The sequence below is a fragment of the Phoxinus phoxinus genome (assembly GCF_949152265.1).
Source record: "Phoxinus phoxinus genome assembly, chromosome: 13".
Lineage (NCBI taxonomy): Eukaryota > Metazoa > Chordata > Actinopteri > Cypriniformes > Leuciscidae > Phoxinus > Phoxinus phoxinus.
In genome coordinates, this window is record NC_136888.1 from 15,133,133 (window position 1) to 15,150,619 (window position 17,487).

The 17,487-nt window shown below is 37.3% G+C and overlaps 1 protein-coding gene across 3 annotated transcripts in view; it reads left to right on the top strand.

Annotated features, from left to right (window-relative positions):
- The window catches only part of kif13ba (kinesin family member 13Ba), a 44,046-nt gene that overhangs the window by 12,916 nt on the left and 13,643 nt on the right, over nucleotides 1–17,487 (top strand). For all 3 annotated transcript variants that reach the window (XM_079632201.1, XM_079632202.1, XM_079632203.1), the window contains exons 3-22: nucleotides 4,236–4,251; nucleotides 4,373–4,433; nucleotides 5,134–5,226; nucleotides 6,079–6,259; nucleotides 6,352–6,439; nucleotides 7,112–7,246; nucleotides 10,460–10,572; nucleotides 11,898–12,009; nucleotides 12,152–12,364; nucleotides 12,449–12,559; nucleotides 12,707–12,841; nucleotides 13,581–13,711; nucleotides 13,987–14,073; nucleotides 14,192–14,379; nucleotides 15,160–15,418; nucleotides 15,522–15,684; nucleotides 15,768–15,914; nucleotides 16,003–16,152; nucleotides 16,384–16,512; nucleotides 17,248–17,421. In XM_079632201.1, the coding sequence (XP_079488327.1) occupies nucleotides 4,236–4,251; nucleotides 4,373–4,433; nucleotides 5,134–5,226; nucleotides 6,079–6,259; nucleotides 6,352–6,439; nucleotides 7,112–7,246; nucleotides 10,460–10,572; nucleotides 11,898–12,009; nucleotides 12,152–12,364; nucleotides 12,449–12,559; nucleotides 12,707–12,841; nucleotides 13,581–13,711; nucleotides 13,987–14,073; nucleotides 14,192–14,379; nucleotides 15,160–15,418; nucleotides 15,522–15,684; nucleotides 15,768–15,914; nucleotides 16,003–16,152; nucleotides 16,384–16,512; nucleotides 17,248–17,421 (2,686 nt within the window). The remainder of the gene's footprint in view (nucleotides 1–4,235; nucleotides 4,252–4,372; nucleotides 4,434–5,133; nucleotides 5,227–6,078; nucleotides 6,260–6,351; nucleotides 6,440–7,111; nucleotides 7,247–10,459; nucleotides 10,573–11,897; nucleotides 12,010–12,151; nucleotides 12,365–12,448; nucleotides 12,560–12,706; nucleotides 12,842–13,580; nucleotides 13,712–13,986; nucleotides 14,074–14,191; nucleotides 14,380–15,159; nucleotides 15,419–15,521; nucleotides 15,685–15,767; nucleotides 15,915–16,002; nucleotides 16,153–16,383; nucleotides 16,513–17,247; nucleotides 17,422–17,487) is intronic.

The following is a 17,487-nucleotide window of genomic DNA, read 5'->3' on the forward strand; positions in this document are numbered from 1 at the left end:
TCAGGAAACGCTTTTTCACCCCACTTTTTTCCCCGACAGGAAAAACCTGTCGTTCACTGTGCCTGGTGTCAATAAAAGCTTTTATTTGACTAACAAGGAAGTTTTCAGTTCTGAAATTTACAGAATATTCTTATAGGCCTACTATTCTCATAGATGACCTCTTATATGTCAAAAGCTCAAGGAAAATGTGATTTCTCAGTTCATCACCCCTTTAATACCAGGTGTAAACGGGGCCTGTGTGGTATTTTTACATGCTTTAAAATTTTTGTAATTACTCCAATCTTTAGTGTCACATGATCCTTCAGAAATCATTCTAATATGCTGATTTGCTGCTTAAGTAACATTTCTTATTATTATCAGTTAAAAATCAATGTGCAGTATTGTAAAAAAAAAAAGGTCAAAAAACAGTATTTGTTTGAAACAGATGTTATATCTAATAATGGTAAAGTTTTTTAACTTTATTTAATGCATCATTGCTGTAGAAAAATATCTATTTCTGTTATATATAATAGAATACTGACTTTGAACGGTGGTGTATTAAAAATATTAATTATGATCAAGTAGGCTATTGTTCTTTTTAATATTCAACATTAAAACAAATTCTCTACTTGTTGCTTTATTCTGTATTTATATTCAGATATAATTTTGTTAATGCTTGTCCAGCCCTGACTGCAAGACTTGTTGTGGTTTGGGGGAAGGGTCTCATGCGAGCTCAGAGTCTGTGCTGCACGCTGCCAAACCGTCACACTCTAAATGAATGTTTTTGTGTGTGCGATTGCTAAAGAAAGTAAGAGTTTGTGTCTTCCCTAGCAGCGTAGGACTCTGCTCAGTCAGTGCTGCCTCATATCAGGAAGCCTCTGACTCACTCAGACAAAAACAATGTCATAAAGCAACGTACAGGATTACTCGCGAGGCTACTCGATGACATCATGAGAGAACTCGTGTGATTAACTGCACCACAGCGCTGATCCCAGTTCTAGCTTGGGTATCTCTCAGCGATTGGTCTCACCTGTCACTAAGCCATTTTTGGTAAATAACAACCACATGCCTCTGTCTCCTGTAGGGAAAGCAGACACAGGCGTAGAGACAGAGCATACGCATTTTTCAGTTGTACAGTTGGCTCAGGGACTATTCCAATCGGTGGAAATGTACAGGACAGCCGTGTTAGGAAAACACAGAGTGATGCATTGTGGGTTTAGTTGAGCACTGTTTGGAAACCAGACTGGGAACTTGGGAGCAGCTGCCAGTTTTCCTGAGGTTGTCATTGGGTTGTCATGGCCGCCGTCATTGGACAATCAAAAACATGAATCTAACTTTGCTCTTTTATCAAAGCACCGATTTTATTTTCTCCAGCTTATACCTAAACATCTAATCTGTGTGGTTTTTATTATTATTATTTTATTATTGATTTTAATTGATTTTATTAAAAAAAATTACTATTTATTTATTATATTGTGCAATTAGAGTAGTATTTTTCTTGCAAGATTTAATACCAATTTTATACCTAAATACCCTATCTGTGTTATAAAATATAAAACATTTATTATTATTTTCATTGATGTTTGTAATTATTTTATTTAGTTTTAAATGTTTTAATGTTATTTTAATAAATTAATTTTATTTATTTATTTTTATGTCAGAATATTTTCTGTAATCGGAGCAGTATTTTTTATAGTAAATCAACTATAAAAATGTCATTTATGTTGACCGCATAAAATTGAAGACATAAATTTACACTGAATAATATAATACAAATAATACAAACACCCTAATTTATATAAATTAGTCAAAAACAAAGTGATTAGTATTTTTGCTCCAAATAAGACCATGCAGGTACTCAATTTAAATCACTGTATCATTTATTCATTCATACTTATTCATTCACACAAACCAACCAAACAAACCATTCACAAAAATGGTTTCCCAACCCTACGTGTATAAGAGTAGACTGTTTAGCAGAGTGCATTTAATCTACATTGTATGTTCAAAACTATACAATTGTGCTCAGAATAATGAAGACTGTTAATATAATTTAAAGATGATAGTATGATTAATATGATTAATTTCAGTACTTTGTCCATTCCGTCAGCGCCTGTATGTCATTGTATTTGTCATGTCGGCGAATCAGATATGATAAGATGTGAGCAGAGGTATAGTAGTATAGGCTATGCCAGATAGTACAAGGTCCAAAGTCACTAGGGCTTGTAACGGCTGTTTGGGAAAGGAGGTGCCACCGACGGGAGCTGCGAGCGCGAGCAGTCTGGGTGCAGCACACAACCCATTGAACTCCTTCACGATTGGACCCATACCTACCTCAGGCTGCACTCTTGGCTGTAGAGGTTTGGTGGAGATCTTCTTAAGATTTAGTAATCTGTCCTTTAGGTGTCTTGGAAAACATGCATTTTGTTCCTGCGATGCTTGAAATTTGATTTGTATACCCTGAAAAATCTGTTAGCCATGACGCACAGTTTATGCCCTGCAGTGATAGATGAAAGGATAGGGAAGATTTTAGGAAACCGATAGCATGGAGACAGGATAATTTTCTAAGAATATCCACATCTTTATTTCGACGTCAGAACTGAGGAACTGTCACTCCGAAACCTTATTTTTAGTGTTACAGATGTACAGCTGCCATGTGTGTTTGTCCACCCCGTTTGCTCAACCCTCCTCCAGGAACTTGAGACGAAGCTCGGCTTGACACATCCTTCAAGGGCCAACATCTCCCCCAGTTCTCAGCGTGGTGTGACAGGGGGGACGTCATCGTGCAACTACTTATACCACAAGTGTGCATGGCCTGATTTTAAACGACAAGCTGAGCCTGGGGTCGTTGGAACTGAATCTAGGCATATTTTGCCCCAGCTTTCCATCCCTCGCTTTTTCGTTTGCTCACTGTGTACTGCATTGGCTGTATGTACACGCTTCGGTGATTTCCGTAAACTCTCATGGGTGTAGATTTTCTGGATTGGGATTATAAAAAGGGTCGCCATTGTTGAAGATTCAGTTATATGTGCAGAAGGCATGAATAAATAGGGAATAATTGCACATCATAGAATAACGAATAGTTATGAGATTCTTAGTCAGCTTGAAATTGAAATTGACCCAATTTACTTTTTATACACTCTTTTTTTCTTGGCTTATTGATTCATCAGTGCATGGTATTCCAAAGTGTTTTTTTACATACTACTTTTCACTAATTTTGATAATTTTGTTTATTTTAATACATTATTATATTAAAAACTCATAATACAAAGAAATATTGGGTAAAATAGCATGAACTATTTTCAGTTGCCTTTTTACTGAAATATATATTTAGTTTATATTTAAAACTGAACTTTCCCTCAATTTTGTTCATTGTTTAGGCCGCCCATTATGGTTTGGAACAGAGCTTTGCATTTTGCATTAGGGGTTTTTCATTACCCAGAGAACAACATCAGAATTGAATTGAATTAATTGGGCCTGGAAAGGCACAGTCTTCTGCGAGTGATTAGGATCCTTCAATATGCTCCCATAGTCTGTCAGTAATGCTTATATAGGTCATTGTGTTCACAGAGTGCTGTGCAAAGCCATTGAGGTGCCCTCTACAGATAACACAACATTTGAGTCAGGGCTCCAAATGCATATTTACCCTGTAAACGGCAAGGCTTTCTCAGTGAGAGACGGGCTGTTTGTGTTCAGGTCCACTGAGCAAAGTACAACTGATGACATGGATTCGCTCAGGATGTGTGATTGTGTGCAGAGCCGGCAGTTCCTAGTTCCCGTTTGAGTGCGCTCAGGGTGATGACATGCTATTTTGGTCAGCTGTGACTTAGACTTGACTTAGAATTTGGATAATGTGTGGTTTTTTTTAATGTTCTGGGATATTTAAAGTTCATATATATATATATATATATATATATATATATATATATATATATATATTAGTTGTTATACATATAAATAAATATATGGTATAAATATATGTATCTGGAGTACTATATAAATATATACTGATATATACTATTGCACTTCTAAAAATACCATGGTACTGAATCCTGGTATATGTACAACATGGTGTTAATGGTATCGTCATGATATCACATTAACATAAACATGGTTTTATTTTATATTTAATTATATTCTATATTCTATAATCTAATATTCTAGAATTTCTACATGTATTCTTATACATTTTTAACAACAAGCTCTATTTTTCCATCTTTTTCCCATATGCACCTTCTCCTTGGATCAACTTGCAGCAGGGGTCAGCCAAAGGTACAGCACTCATTTCTCTTTGAAACGAAACATGAGTGCATCATGAAAATATGAGTTTGAGTTTGATATGAGCATAACAAACGGAATCTCAAAGTAACCATATTTCTCTATCTGTTTTAAGACCTTCGCCTATGACCACTGTTTTTGGTCGATCGATGAGTCGGAGACAGAGAAGTTTGCTGGTCAGTTTCTGCAAACATTTCTTGAAGAAGCCACTTTGTTTATTTCTTGGTTCAGTACCAAGTATCTCATCTGTATCATCTTGTTATGATGGTTCTTGTGCTGGTGCGGGTGAAGATAAGGTTTTGTTTACACATCAAGCTCATCTGTACTAACAAGGTTTTTCCAGAAAATCTATAATGCGTCACCTTGAAGTTTACAATACAATTACAGACAAAGTGATTCCAAAAATTAATTCTTAAAATGATTTTGCTTTAAGACAATTTTTTTTATGCGTCTGCGTAAAATATAATTAAAGTTTTGTTGACAGTTAGATGTATTTTGTTGCTATACTGTCTTTTAGCAAAAATTTTAACCATGTACCATGAATCCTATTTTTAGTGACATTTTTACCTCCCAGTTCTCATTATCAAATGGATCAGATCTATAGGTTTTATATTCTGTAATACGTAATATTTGTTTACAGTTTTTGTTGAAATGCATTACGTTCTCCTGTTTTTCCCCTTTTCTACATACACATCCTCTCCTTCACATGACGAATCATCCAGAATAATTCAATGAAGCCTATTTTAGGACCATGACCTTAATTTAGCTCAATTGTCATTTTAGGGTGAAATATCACTTTGATATGTTCTTTTAAGGTTTTGTGAGATTCACCCCTATAGACTTCATCTTAATTGTCATTCAATCATATTTTTACAGGTCAAGATGTAGTGTTTCAGTGCCTTGGGGAGAGTCTTTTGCACAATGCTTTTCAGGGTTACAACGCCTGTATTTTTGCTTATGGGCAGACTGGTGAGTAATATTTTGTACACAGTGACCATTGCTTATGTTTTCAAAGCACTCTGAACTAGGGCTGTGTGATTAATCGTTATTGATTTTTCTATTTCTATTTTGGCTTTCAACGATTATGAAAACAAGATAAACGAGGTAAAACGATTCAGCGGTGCGCTTTCGATCGTCCCTAAGCTAAACATAACATCCGAATCAGCTGAATAAGTGTTGTAAAATGCAGTCTACTGTTGCTAAACTGCAGGACGTTCCTGATTATAAACAGTGTCATTAAAAGCAAATTAAGCCGCGAAAGAGATACTGTTTCCCAGGCGGCTTTCTGTGCGTGCGCTCCGAGACATGAACACGCATAAGCCAAGTATACTGTGGGCTTCAGATTGGCTCCTGAATGGTCAAATAGCCTACCGGTATACACAAAAACGTCCTCAAAAGTGTCCTCATAAAAAGAAACGTGTGTACAGTAGTCTATATTGGACCCATGCATTCAGTATTAAAGTAACAGCAGCCCAATATTACTGCTTCAGTCTGTGTAATTAATGTTAATCAAGCATCAAAGATAAAATCACTCACTGCTCTTGAATGAATAACTTTTGTAGCTTTAATAATATTTAATATCTATATTTAATGTATATAGTGAAGACTATGTCTGCAGTATCTGAATACCACTGCTAATACATTTATTTAATTAATATTTTTTGTTCTGTTGCGTTGATTTGTCCATTTTGTTTGTAAATAGTTTCTTTGTTCTTATTGTACTGCTGAATGTTTACGTTTTTGTAATATACTCAAGTAATTATTATTTATATTAAGTGGCATGAGATAATTTCTTGTCTGCTGTGATGTAATTTCCCTCAGGCTCTGGAAAGTCGTACACCATGATGGGTTCGGTGGACCAGCCTGGTTTGATCCCCAGGCTCTGCAGTTCTCTGTTTGACCGGACCATACAACACCAGCGAGAGGAAGAGAGCTTCACCGTAGAAGTCTCTTTTATGGAAATCTACAACGAGAAAGTCCGGGACCTGTTGGACCCCAAAGGGTGAAGCCTATTGTGTCTTATGATCAATCTCTGAGCTGTACTCTGCTGGTAATGTCGATCTTACACAATATCCGTTTGCTTTGTTCCCACAGGAGTCGACAGGCCTTGAGAGTGAGAGAACATAAAGTTTTGGGGCCTTATGTTGATGGTCTGTCCAGACTTGCGGTTGAAAGTTACAAGGTGACAAAATCTTTGATTTCTTTAATGGGAGAATGACATGCACTTCACACAATCATTAACCTTTCACCTTTTTTTTTACTATTCTGTCATTCAGTTAGTCATGTGGTTCATTTATCCCCTCTTTGTGTCTGTAGTTCATGCTGAGCAAATCCAGCTTTAGGAATGTTTGTAGTCAGTTCACGAGATTGCATGTGTCACTGCTGAAGTTTTTGGTATTATGGAAATCTTAGTCATTCAAAAGCCTGCACAGAATTTGCAGAATATTTCCACAGATTTTTGCAGAATTTGATTAATAATTTTTTTGTTGTTGTTCAAAATAGTTTTTCTGCATATCCTTTGCCTGTTCATTTATTAATTATGCTGAAGTATATTGTATTTAATTGGATTAAATTTGTTGAATATTTTGGATTAACATATTCTTCCAAACCTAAATCCATTCATTAGTATTCCACAGATTCCAGTGTGGAAGTCATTTCAAAACCTAAAAACAGGTTACTTTGCAGTAACCGTATTTCATCAGCATATTGTGCATGCCTTATTTTTAGAAGCCGTATTCAGGACATCTTTACTGCTTTTCTTTGAACAAAAAATAATTGTGTACACAAGTGTGCAGTTGTTCTGACCTTTAAAATACATCTGAGATTCTAATCATGTCCATTTTCCAACTCAAAGGACATAGAGTCCTTGATGTCTGAGGGGAATAAATCCCGCACTGTGGCGGCCACCAATATGAATGAGGAGAGCAGTCGCTCCCATGCGGTTTTCAATATCATCCTAACACACACGCTGAAGGACCTGCATTCAGGGGTAAGAACACACTTAAACACACTGTTCTGAAGCTCAAAACTGATTTGCATAGATTAAGATTTAGATACAAGATAAGACATGTGGAAAATCACTTAAATGGGTCAAACTCTACGTTTCAAGCGTTTTATATTAAGTCCACTTGTAATGTTAGTCAATGTTTTTTTGAACCATAAAACTCATAATCATGATAATTTCCCCCAACAGTTTTTGCTAGTGTACCCTTTTAGACTTTTGCATGTAAATTACATCCTTTATGATTGGCTATGCATACCAGCATAGTTTGTTTTTTTAGGCTGGGTCAAGTTTCTGAATAATGAATAAACATTGATATGTAAATGTGGGTGGTCAAATGTTAATCTATTCAAAACTTGCATACAACTATCATAAAAACACATAACTACAATCATGATCTCTGATTTACATGTTTTGCAGCTCCTTATTATAAATGGTCTGGGTGGCCTGGGTTTGGGAGCATTGTGTTGCACAGATCAGAGTCCTCAAACTCTCTTATTTTAAGAGCTAGGAAAACCATGTTTCCCTGATACATTCCTCTTTAATTGTCTTATTTAATTTGGGAACAGTCCTGCTTCTGCTGTCTGCTGATAAAACCCAGATCTTGAATGTTCTTGCTAGGTCCTCATGAAATAAAGCCAAGTACTGCAGGAAGGGGAAGGTTGAGAGAGGAGTCATTGTGTCCAGCCCTGATGATCTCATAGATGGATGTATTTGAATACCTTTTATCAGCTGTGTGGACCTGTGTTGGCACAGTCCAGTGTTCAGTCTAAAATTTTCCCTTTTAGATTTATATGACACCGCCCTTGCTTTTCTTCCGTTCACTTAAATCATTAAAGGTTTTTTCCTATTTATAATGTTGTATAAGTCGTTTAATTGATTCAGCTGCAAAGATCTCTGTGACTATAACTGTCAATCATAGCATATAGGTTTGGAGTAAATAAGAATTTAATTGTGTGAACTTTACTATTTAGTGCACTCTGGCCCACGGTAACCTTCTCTTTTCGGCCTTATCGTGAGCACGGGAAGAGGCATGCAAATAGCAGGAAAATTGATGAATAAATTATAGAGTGTCCGAGTTTAGACGTCAACTGATCTCTTCTGGCACTGTCCTGGTGTCACTGCGCTTTTCTTTTGTGGCTTATATCATGATTACCTGACTCGACTCGTGTCCAGTCCCTAATCTATAATTCATCAGAGCCTGGACTGCGTTGGTTACTCAACAGGTGCACTCAAGACTACAGCAGAGATCTAAACTTAGCATGTTGTCACTAAAACAGAGCAATGATAAAGTATTAGACTGCATGTACACACACTCCAGGCCCAGCTCTTATGAATGTGGTGTGTGTTTGTCAGCTCAGCCATCTAAGTAATGATGTGTGTATTTTTCCAGAGCAGTCATCAGTGCTGCCTTTTGCATGCTGTGGTTTCCCATGCAAACAGCTCTGTGGGGATACACGACTGCTGGAGAAGGAAGGGCAATGGATTACCTCTGATTTCCATGTTTGTTTGTTTAAAATGTTTAAAACGTATAATGGAAAAAAACGTTAAAAAAATATATTTTTACATTGTGTTTGCTTGGCTGCACAGACTCGCCACTATCCAATGCTTGCAGTTCTTTTCGAGTTTTTCTGGTTGGTTGTGTCAGGGTGTTTCTATGCAGTTGCTAATATATTCTAAGGGGTTCATGTGTTGCAAGCAATGTAGATGCTAGGATGGTTGTCTGAGTGTTGCTATGAGTTTGGTAAGGTGTTCTGAGTGGTAAGGTGTTCTGCTACCCTGTAGCTATTACATTGCCAGAGTGTTCTGAATGGTTGCCGTGGCATTGCAATACAGTTTCTAAGGTGTTCTGAGAAGTTAAAGTATAGTTAAGTATCCTGGGGGGTTGTTAGGGTGCTGCCATGTAGTTTCAAAGGTGTTCTGAAGGGTTATGCATGGCTATGTGGTTACTAGGGCATGGGTGCTTGTTAGGGGATTGCTTTGCAGTTGCTATGATGTTTTGAGGGGTTAATGCATAGCTATATGGTTGCGAGAGTGTCCTGGGTGGTTGTTAGGGTGTTGCCATGTAGTTTCTCAGATGTTCTGAGTGGTTAATTCATAGATACACGGTTGCTGAGGTGTTCTGGGTTGTTGTCAGTGTTGCTCTGTAGTTTCTAAGATGTTCTGAGTGATTAATTCATAGCTAAACAGTTGCTAAGTTGTTCTGTGGGGTAAACGTATAGCTATATGGTTGCTAGGGTGTTCTGGGTGGTTGTCAGGGTGTTGCCATGCAAGTGCTAAGGTGTTCTGAGGAGTTAACTTGCAGAGGTCATTCACATAGTGTTAAAGTTACAGTAGCAAGAACAGCCTGTTAATTATAATGGTCAGCAAGAAGGTGGAAATGGGTAATTAAAAAGTAACTTGTTAAGGGGGAGAAAATAAAATGCTACAAAAGTACAGAATATGCCTGTTAGTTGATTAAAGATTAACAAATGAACTATGGCTCTATATGATTCTGTATTCTCAGCCCATGTGCATTTGGAGCCTGAAGCTTTTGCAACACAAGGACTCTCTTTGTTGTTGTAATGCACTGTAATCTCGGTCCAGCTCCCAGCCCCCCTCACAACTTCCCATATCCTCTCGCCTCCCGCTCGCATCTCTTTGCGTCTCTTCTCAATTAAACCTCATCTCTGATGCTCAAACAGGGGGATTGTGTACAGTAAGGTCTGATGCTGGGCCATATAAAGGAACTCCACCCCACATACTGGTCCAATGCTGTGCAATAGAGAGGAGAACAATGGATGCTTGTCCATGGCCTGCCATAGCCTCTCTTGCCATTGTTCCTTCGTAATATAGGACAGCTCACCAGAATTTGTCCAGCATGGTCATTCATACACAAATTTAACGTTTGAAGCCATTTCCCTGGATTTCTAAGGAGCACAAGCACAGAGATGCTTGACAACCATGGAAATGTTCAGTAGTGGATTATTATGTTGCTTTTTCCTTTAATTATTAGTTCCCGCCACCGTTAGTTTGCTTTTTATTTCCAGAATAACTAGGCGGTAGGCGCCATTCATGGAAAGAGACATGTAATGAGGTCATGTGACATACTATTAAAAAATAGTAGGTGGTGTATACTCCGCAGTAAGAAGTATGCTTGCTGGTATTACATTTTGAGCAGCATTTCTCATTTCTTTTTTTGTACTCTCTCTCTTTCTACAGACAAGTGGGGAAAAGGTGAGTAAGCTGAGTTTGGTGGACCTGGCAGGAAGTGAGAGAGCTGCAAAGACAGGCGCTGCAGGCGAGCGGCTCAAGGAAGGCAGCAACATCAACAAGTGTGTGCACTCTTGTCTCATTTTGCATGATTGATTACTTTGTCTTTTTTTAATTTAGTCTGTTTTGTCTTGGTACTTTTTTCACTTAATGCACCAACCTACAGAAGGTTTGCATGAATCTTACAGAAGCTGTCAAGAACAAGGTCATATTGCTTTCTGAAAAATAATTACTTGTTTGAAGAAATTGAAACCTAAAAAGGAAGCAAAAAAAAACATTTAAAGGGATAGTTCACTTTAAAATTAAAATTCTGTCATTTACTCACCCTCAAGTTGTTTCAAACCTGTATTAATTTATTTCTTCTGCTGAACACAAAGAAAGATATTTTGAAGAATGTCGGTAACCAAACAGTAGACTGTACCCATTGATTTCCATAGTATTTTTTTTCCTACTATGGAATTCAATGGGTACAGACTACTGTTTGGTTACTGACATTCTTCAAAATATCTTTCTTTGTGTTCAGCAGAAGAAATAAATTAATACAGGTTTGAAACAACTTGAGGGTGAGAAAATGATGACAGAATTTTAATTTTAAAGTGAACTATCCCTTTAAGCTTTTCTGCATTAGGACATCATTTTTAGGATTTTTTTTTATATTATATTATACATTGTATAATAATTATTAATGTTAAATGAATAAATTCCATTAAATTCAGTATAATATATTAATTACTATTTAATATTAATTATTTTTTCATTTAACTATTTTTAAAATAATACTATATATAATAAAATATATTATTTATATGATAATAATTGTACAATAATTATTCATATTTAATAATAATGTAATGTAATAATTAGAAGATCCAAAAATCATCTTAATTTTATTTATGCATAATTTTTTGGGTAAAATGTCTTTTGCTTAAGTCTCTGAATATCTGAGTCACCCCTGAATGTTTTCCTATGGCACTGAATTGAGGCGTTTCCTTTTCTGTTGGATGGGTGCTTTGAGTTTTAAAGGCCACATATCATGGAAAATAACTGTTGAAATACTGATCTGATCTTTTATGTAGACATACTCTTAATTTACAGTGTGAAGCTCCTCTCTAATACTGTGTCTTTTAGTCACCTAAGAATGTATTTTGCAACATTGATTTGTGGTGTTCTTTTTTTCCTGTGGCTGAGAGAGGAGTTTTGTACTGTGGAGAATCAGTCTTGTTAAAATGGCCTCATCTAAGGGCACCGTTTGTTCTTAGAAAGGTTTATAAATCTGGTGAAGGATTTTTGGCCTGTAGGTGCATATTTCTCTGTGTTCTGTGTCTCGGTCTGTTTCTCTCTCACTTATTTCTTTCCCATTTCTATCTTTCCTCTCCACACTGGACAGGTCTTTAACCACTCTGGGTTTGGTGATCTCAGCTCTGGCAGACCAGGGCGCTGGAAAGAACAAGACCAAGTTTGTGCCCTACAGAGATTCAGTGCTGACATGGCTGCTCAAGGTATGAACACTCATTCTGTCCGGTAAACACTGGGAGAGAGAATTTCCACAGAGTTTTTTTTTTATTTATTTTTTTTACTTTTTCCAATCCACTGCCACACACACTTAAATGTATAATGTCTGTCCTTCTGGTGTAACCGCAGGACAGTCTGGGTGGAAACAGTCGGACTGCCATGGTTGCCACCGTGAGCCCCGCGGCCGATAATTATGATGAGACGCTGTCAACGTTACGCTATGCAGACCGAGCAAAGAGCATCGTCAACCACGCCGTGGTCAACGAAGACCCCAACGCCAGGATCATCCGGGAACTGCGAGAGGAGGTGGAGAAACTGCGAGATCAGCTGACGCAGGCTGAGGTAGACACTTTTTATAGTTTTCTTAGTGTTTTGTTGCAAAAAGTCAAAAACAATGTTTTAGGAACCTGTCATGTTCCTCCTTAGTCTATGAAGGCGCCAGAGCTGAAGGATAGACTGGAGGAGTCTGAAAAATTGATACAGGAGATGACGGTCACCTGGGAAGAGAAGCTGAGGAAGACTGAGGAAATTGCACAAGTAACCGCCACAATAATTTGCACTGTTTTGTCTGGACCGTAATTTTGTTTATGTCTGGTTACTCTGTAGTTCATGTGACATAACACCATCAATCAAGCAGAAGTGGACACTCATGTTCTTCTCACTTTTGGGTTTTGTTCTGCATAGGAAAGACAGAAACAGCTGGAGAGCCTTGGCATCTCTCTGCAATCTTCTGGTATCAAGGTTGGAGAAGATAAGTGCTTCCTGGTCAATCTCAACGCTGACCCTGCCCTTAATGAACTACTGGTTTATTATCTAAAGGTATTGCACAAACCAGGATGTTTTTTTCTGTAAGATACTAGAAATGTTTCTGATGTGAGCTTTGTATATTGGCAGACTTTTTAGTTAAATATGATATATAAATATATATATATATATATATATATATATATATATATATATATATATATATATATATATAATGCATAAATGTAAAATAAAGAAAACGTTTTGAGTCAGTAATATCGTTTTTATAATTAACATTTATTCAGCAAAGATGCATTCAATTGATCAAAAGTGACAATAAAGACTTGCTTTTAAAATTATTTTTTACATGGATAATTCAGCCTTGCCAACACAGGACACAAATCACATTTTAAAATATATGAAAATATTTTTTATATAAATAATAATAACAACAATATTTCACTAAATTATTCGGGGTCCCACGGGTCCTTGAAAAATTGTGAATCCGTAAAAAAAAATTCAAGGCCCTGGAAAGTTTTTGAAAATAAACATACCGGTACATAGATACAGGTCCTTGAAAGTGAAAATACATTATTATTATTATCTTGTCATATCAGAAACGACAACAATAATGTATATCATCTTTTTTCTGCCTAATGTAATTAATATCATGGTATAATAATATAATTAACCTGGAGCCTGTCTTGGTACATTTGGTGCTTGATATAAGGCATCCGTTAAGTTTTTGTCATCATGCCTTCATGGATATGGTCTGTGTGGTAGTAACAACAGTTGATGCTGGGATGTTTTTCAGGAACACACTAAGGTTGGATCAGCAGATTCCCAGGACATCCAGCTGTGTGGAATGGGCATCCAAGCAGAGCATTGTGTCATTAACATCACACCTGAGGGAGCGGTCTTTCTCAACCCTTACAGAAACTCAAGGTAATGTATTGAGTGTTATAATTGTTTGAGATGGGTAAACCAAAAGGTCATATGTTCAAAGCCAAAGCTGGAGAGTGCTTAACCACAGGCTATCTTTGCACTGTGCATGCATACTACATTTATGCATTTGACGGGTGGATTTATCCAAAAACGATAAGTTAATATAAGTTAAAGAATTAAAAAAAGTGCTGAAATACAAGCAAATCTTCGTCTCTGTTGAGGTAAATGTTAAATCTTAGGTTATATTAAATAATCTAATGTTGCCTCTGTTGCAGAACATGTGTGAACGGATCTCCAGTCACTAGCCGGCAACAGCTTCACCATGGTGACCGTATTTTTTGGGGAAACAATCACTTTTTCAGGTCAGTGTTATTACCCCAGACTGAAGAATGTCACACTGCGGCTTACTGTATTTGTACAGGAAAGTGCATTATGGTTATCTTCTTTTATGAAGACTCTTTATATTTGCGTTTTGTTCAGAATAAACCTACCGAAGCGGCGCTTAAGGGGTGAAGAAGAGGAGGGTGAGGGAGGGAGCATGAAGAACAGTAATAGCAGTGAGCAGCTGGATGGAGAGGGAGATACGGCCAGCGAGGTGTCCAGTGAGGTCAGCTTCAGCTACGAGTTTGCTCAGACTGAAGTCATGATGAAAGCTTTGGGCAGCAACGGTGAGTTTAATCCATTAAGCTATATTAAAAACAAATACGTATGAAATATGACTTCATTTGAAATATTTTATCTACACAAACATTCAAAAGTTTGGGGTCTGTAAGATTTGTTAATGTTTTTGAAAGAAGTCTCCAAGGCTGCATTTATTTGATCAAAAATACAGTTAAATATTAAATAGTAATATTGAGGAATGATTACAATTTAAACCGTTTTTCTATTTTAATATATCTTAAAACTCTGGAAAAAAAATAAAAAATCTGATTGCAAAGCTGAATTTTCAGCATCATTACTCCAGTCTTCAGTATCACGTGATCCTTCAGAAATCATTCTAATATGCATTTGCTGCTCAAAAAACATTTAATATTATCAATGTTGAAAACATTGTGTGCTACTTGATATTTTTGTGGAAACCGTGATGCGTGAAAGTCAAAAGTAAAGCATTTATTTGAAATGGTAAATACATTTGTAAGATTACAAAATATTTCTGTCAATTTTGATTTAATGCATCCTTGCTGAATAAAAAATATTAATTTCTTTAAAAAAAATAGTATTGACTCGAATTCTAAATAGAAGTGTAGCTCTAATAAAAAGTAAAACATATTGCTGCTATTAAAAATATGGACACTTATTTAATTTAACATCTAAGGGAGGCATTTTACTCATTTTACATGTGAAAAGGTTAGCCAATCAAAACCAAGGTAATTTACATAGTCTTAAAGGTACAGTAGTAAAAACTTTCCAAAATGGTATAAAACATTACTGTTTTTGTCATCCAACAGACCCTATGCAGGCTGTTTTACAATCTCTGGAGCGTCAACACGAGGAGGAGAAGAAGACTGCTCTGGAGCGTCAGCGGCTGATGTACGAGCAGGAGCTGCAGCAGCTGCGCAGACAGCTGACTCCAGACAGGCAGAGCATGCAGATACCGCAGTCGCAGCCCTTGCAGCCGCAGTACCGCAGCTTGGAGAGACTGAGCCAGGGAGGAATGTCATCATCACCCAACGCCCAGCACCGCCTGCGCCAGTGGAGTGAGGAGAGGTGAGCTTTATATTTTTGGTGGAAACAAATGTGTTTTGCCCTCCCAAGGAGGAATTTGGTACAAGGTGAGTTTGTTGTAACGCTCTTGTTGTGATGATGCTAGGGAGGTGGTGGTGACACGGAGCTTGCGGAAACTAAGGGAGCAGATCGTACGGGCTAATCTGCTAGTGCAGGAGGCGAGCTTCATCGCTGAAGAGCTGGACAAAAGAACAGAGTACAGAGTTACTTTACAGATCCCTGCTGCAAACCTCAATGCCAACAGGAAGGTCAGGAACATTTTGAAGCAGCACACAGGAGAAACATAGGATGGTGCAGTCAGTTAAATTTTTTTGTTTGTTTGTGTATGTAGCGAGATGCTGTCCTGAGTGAACCCGCCATTCAAGTGAGGAGGAAAGGCAAAGGGAAGCAAATCTGGGCCCTTGAGAAGATGGAAAACCGGCTGGTGGATATGAGAGACCTTTACCAAGAGTGGAAGGACTTTGACGAGGACAACCCTGTATGCTCTTTTTCATCACAGAAGTTTTACTGTCCCATAAAAATGAAAAGGTGACGCTATAGATGCGGTTTTGCTCTCTATCTCATAGGTGATGCGCTCGTACTTCAAGAGAGCCGACCCTTTCTTCGATGAGCAGGTGAACCACAGTTTAATCGGAGTGGCCAACGTTTTCCTCTCCTGCCTGTTCTATGACGTAAAGCTACAATATGCAGTTCCTATCATCAATCAGAAAGGAGAGGTGAGGATGATGCATTCAGATCTGCCAGCAAATATGATCAGTTGTTTGTCTCTGTGAATATTTCATGATAACTGACTCGTTTAATTTCTGAAGGAAAAGTGGGATGTAAATTAAATCAAGTGCAAATTGATCTGTGAAATTGAATCTAATCGAGTCATCAAATCAAGCATGAGACACGGTTCATTTCCAGCGGACCACTGAAGTGTTGTGTTCACTTGTTGCTGGTGTCAGGTTGCCGGGCGACTGCATGTGGAGGTAATGAGGATGGGTGGAGGAGGGTTTGATGATAGCGTAGCTGGAGGAGATGACAGTGATGGAAGCCCGGATGCAGATGTACAGGAACGCAAGCTGGTCTGTATGGTGAGTACTGAAGTTCACAATAACAGAAGCAGGCTTTGTGTTTAAGGTTTGAAACATTTAAGTCACTAAAGTTTTTGGTAAGTAAATAATAATAATAATGCTTGTAATAATATAATATTCTAGTGTGTGTGTGTATTTTATTATATTACATTAAAATTAAGTGTAACCAAAAATCATACCCCAAACTTTTGCATTGTAGTGTAAAAAATGTTCATGTGTCCCTGTTATAGTGTAATTATACATTTAAGTACTGAGTAATATTAATGTACATGTACTTACTATAGGGTTTGGGTTAGTTGCATGTAATTATGCCTAATTTATAGTTACATGTAATGTGTAACAAGGACACATTAAAATAGTGTTAATAAAGTGTTACCCGATATTTTTTTTTTTAAGAAGTCTCTTGTGCTCACCAAGGCTGTATTTATTTGATAAATACAGTAAAAACCGTAATAATGTGAAATAATATTGGTTTAAAATACCTGTATTTTATTTGAATACATTCTAAAATGTAATTTATTGGTGTGATGGCAAAGCTGAATTTTCAGCATTGTTACTCCAGCCTTGAGCCAGTCACATGATCCTTCAGAAATAATTATAATATGCGGATTTGTTGCTCAAGAAACATGTCTTATGATTTATCAAAGTTGAAATCAGTTGTGATCACAGTGTCCTTGGTGAAAAAAAGTTTTTAAATCGTACTGACCACACATTTTACTCCTGTCTCTCCAACAGATTAAGATCCTGCAGGCTACAGGTCTCCCACAGTACCTGTCCAATTTTGTCTTCTCTCAGTACTCTTTCTGGGACCAAGCAGAGCCTGTTATTGTTGCCCCGGAAGTAGATCCGTCTGCCTCCTTCTCCAGCAGCAAAGACCCCCACTGCATGGTGGTGTTTGACAGCTGTAAGGTACGAATCAAGACGTATCCCTTTACAAGCTGATACGTATTTTACCCTCCTAGAAATCCTATCAAC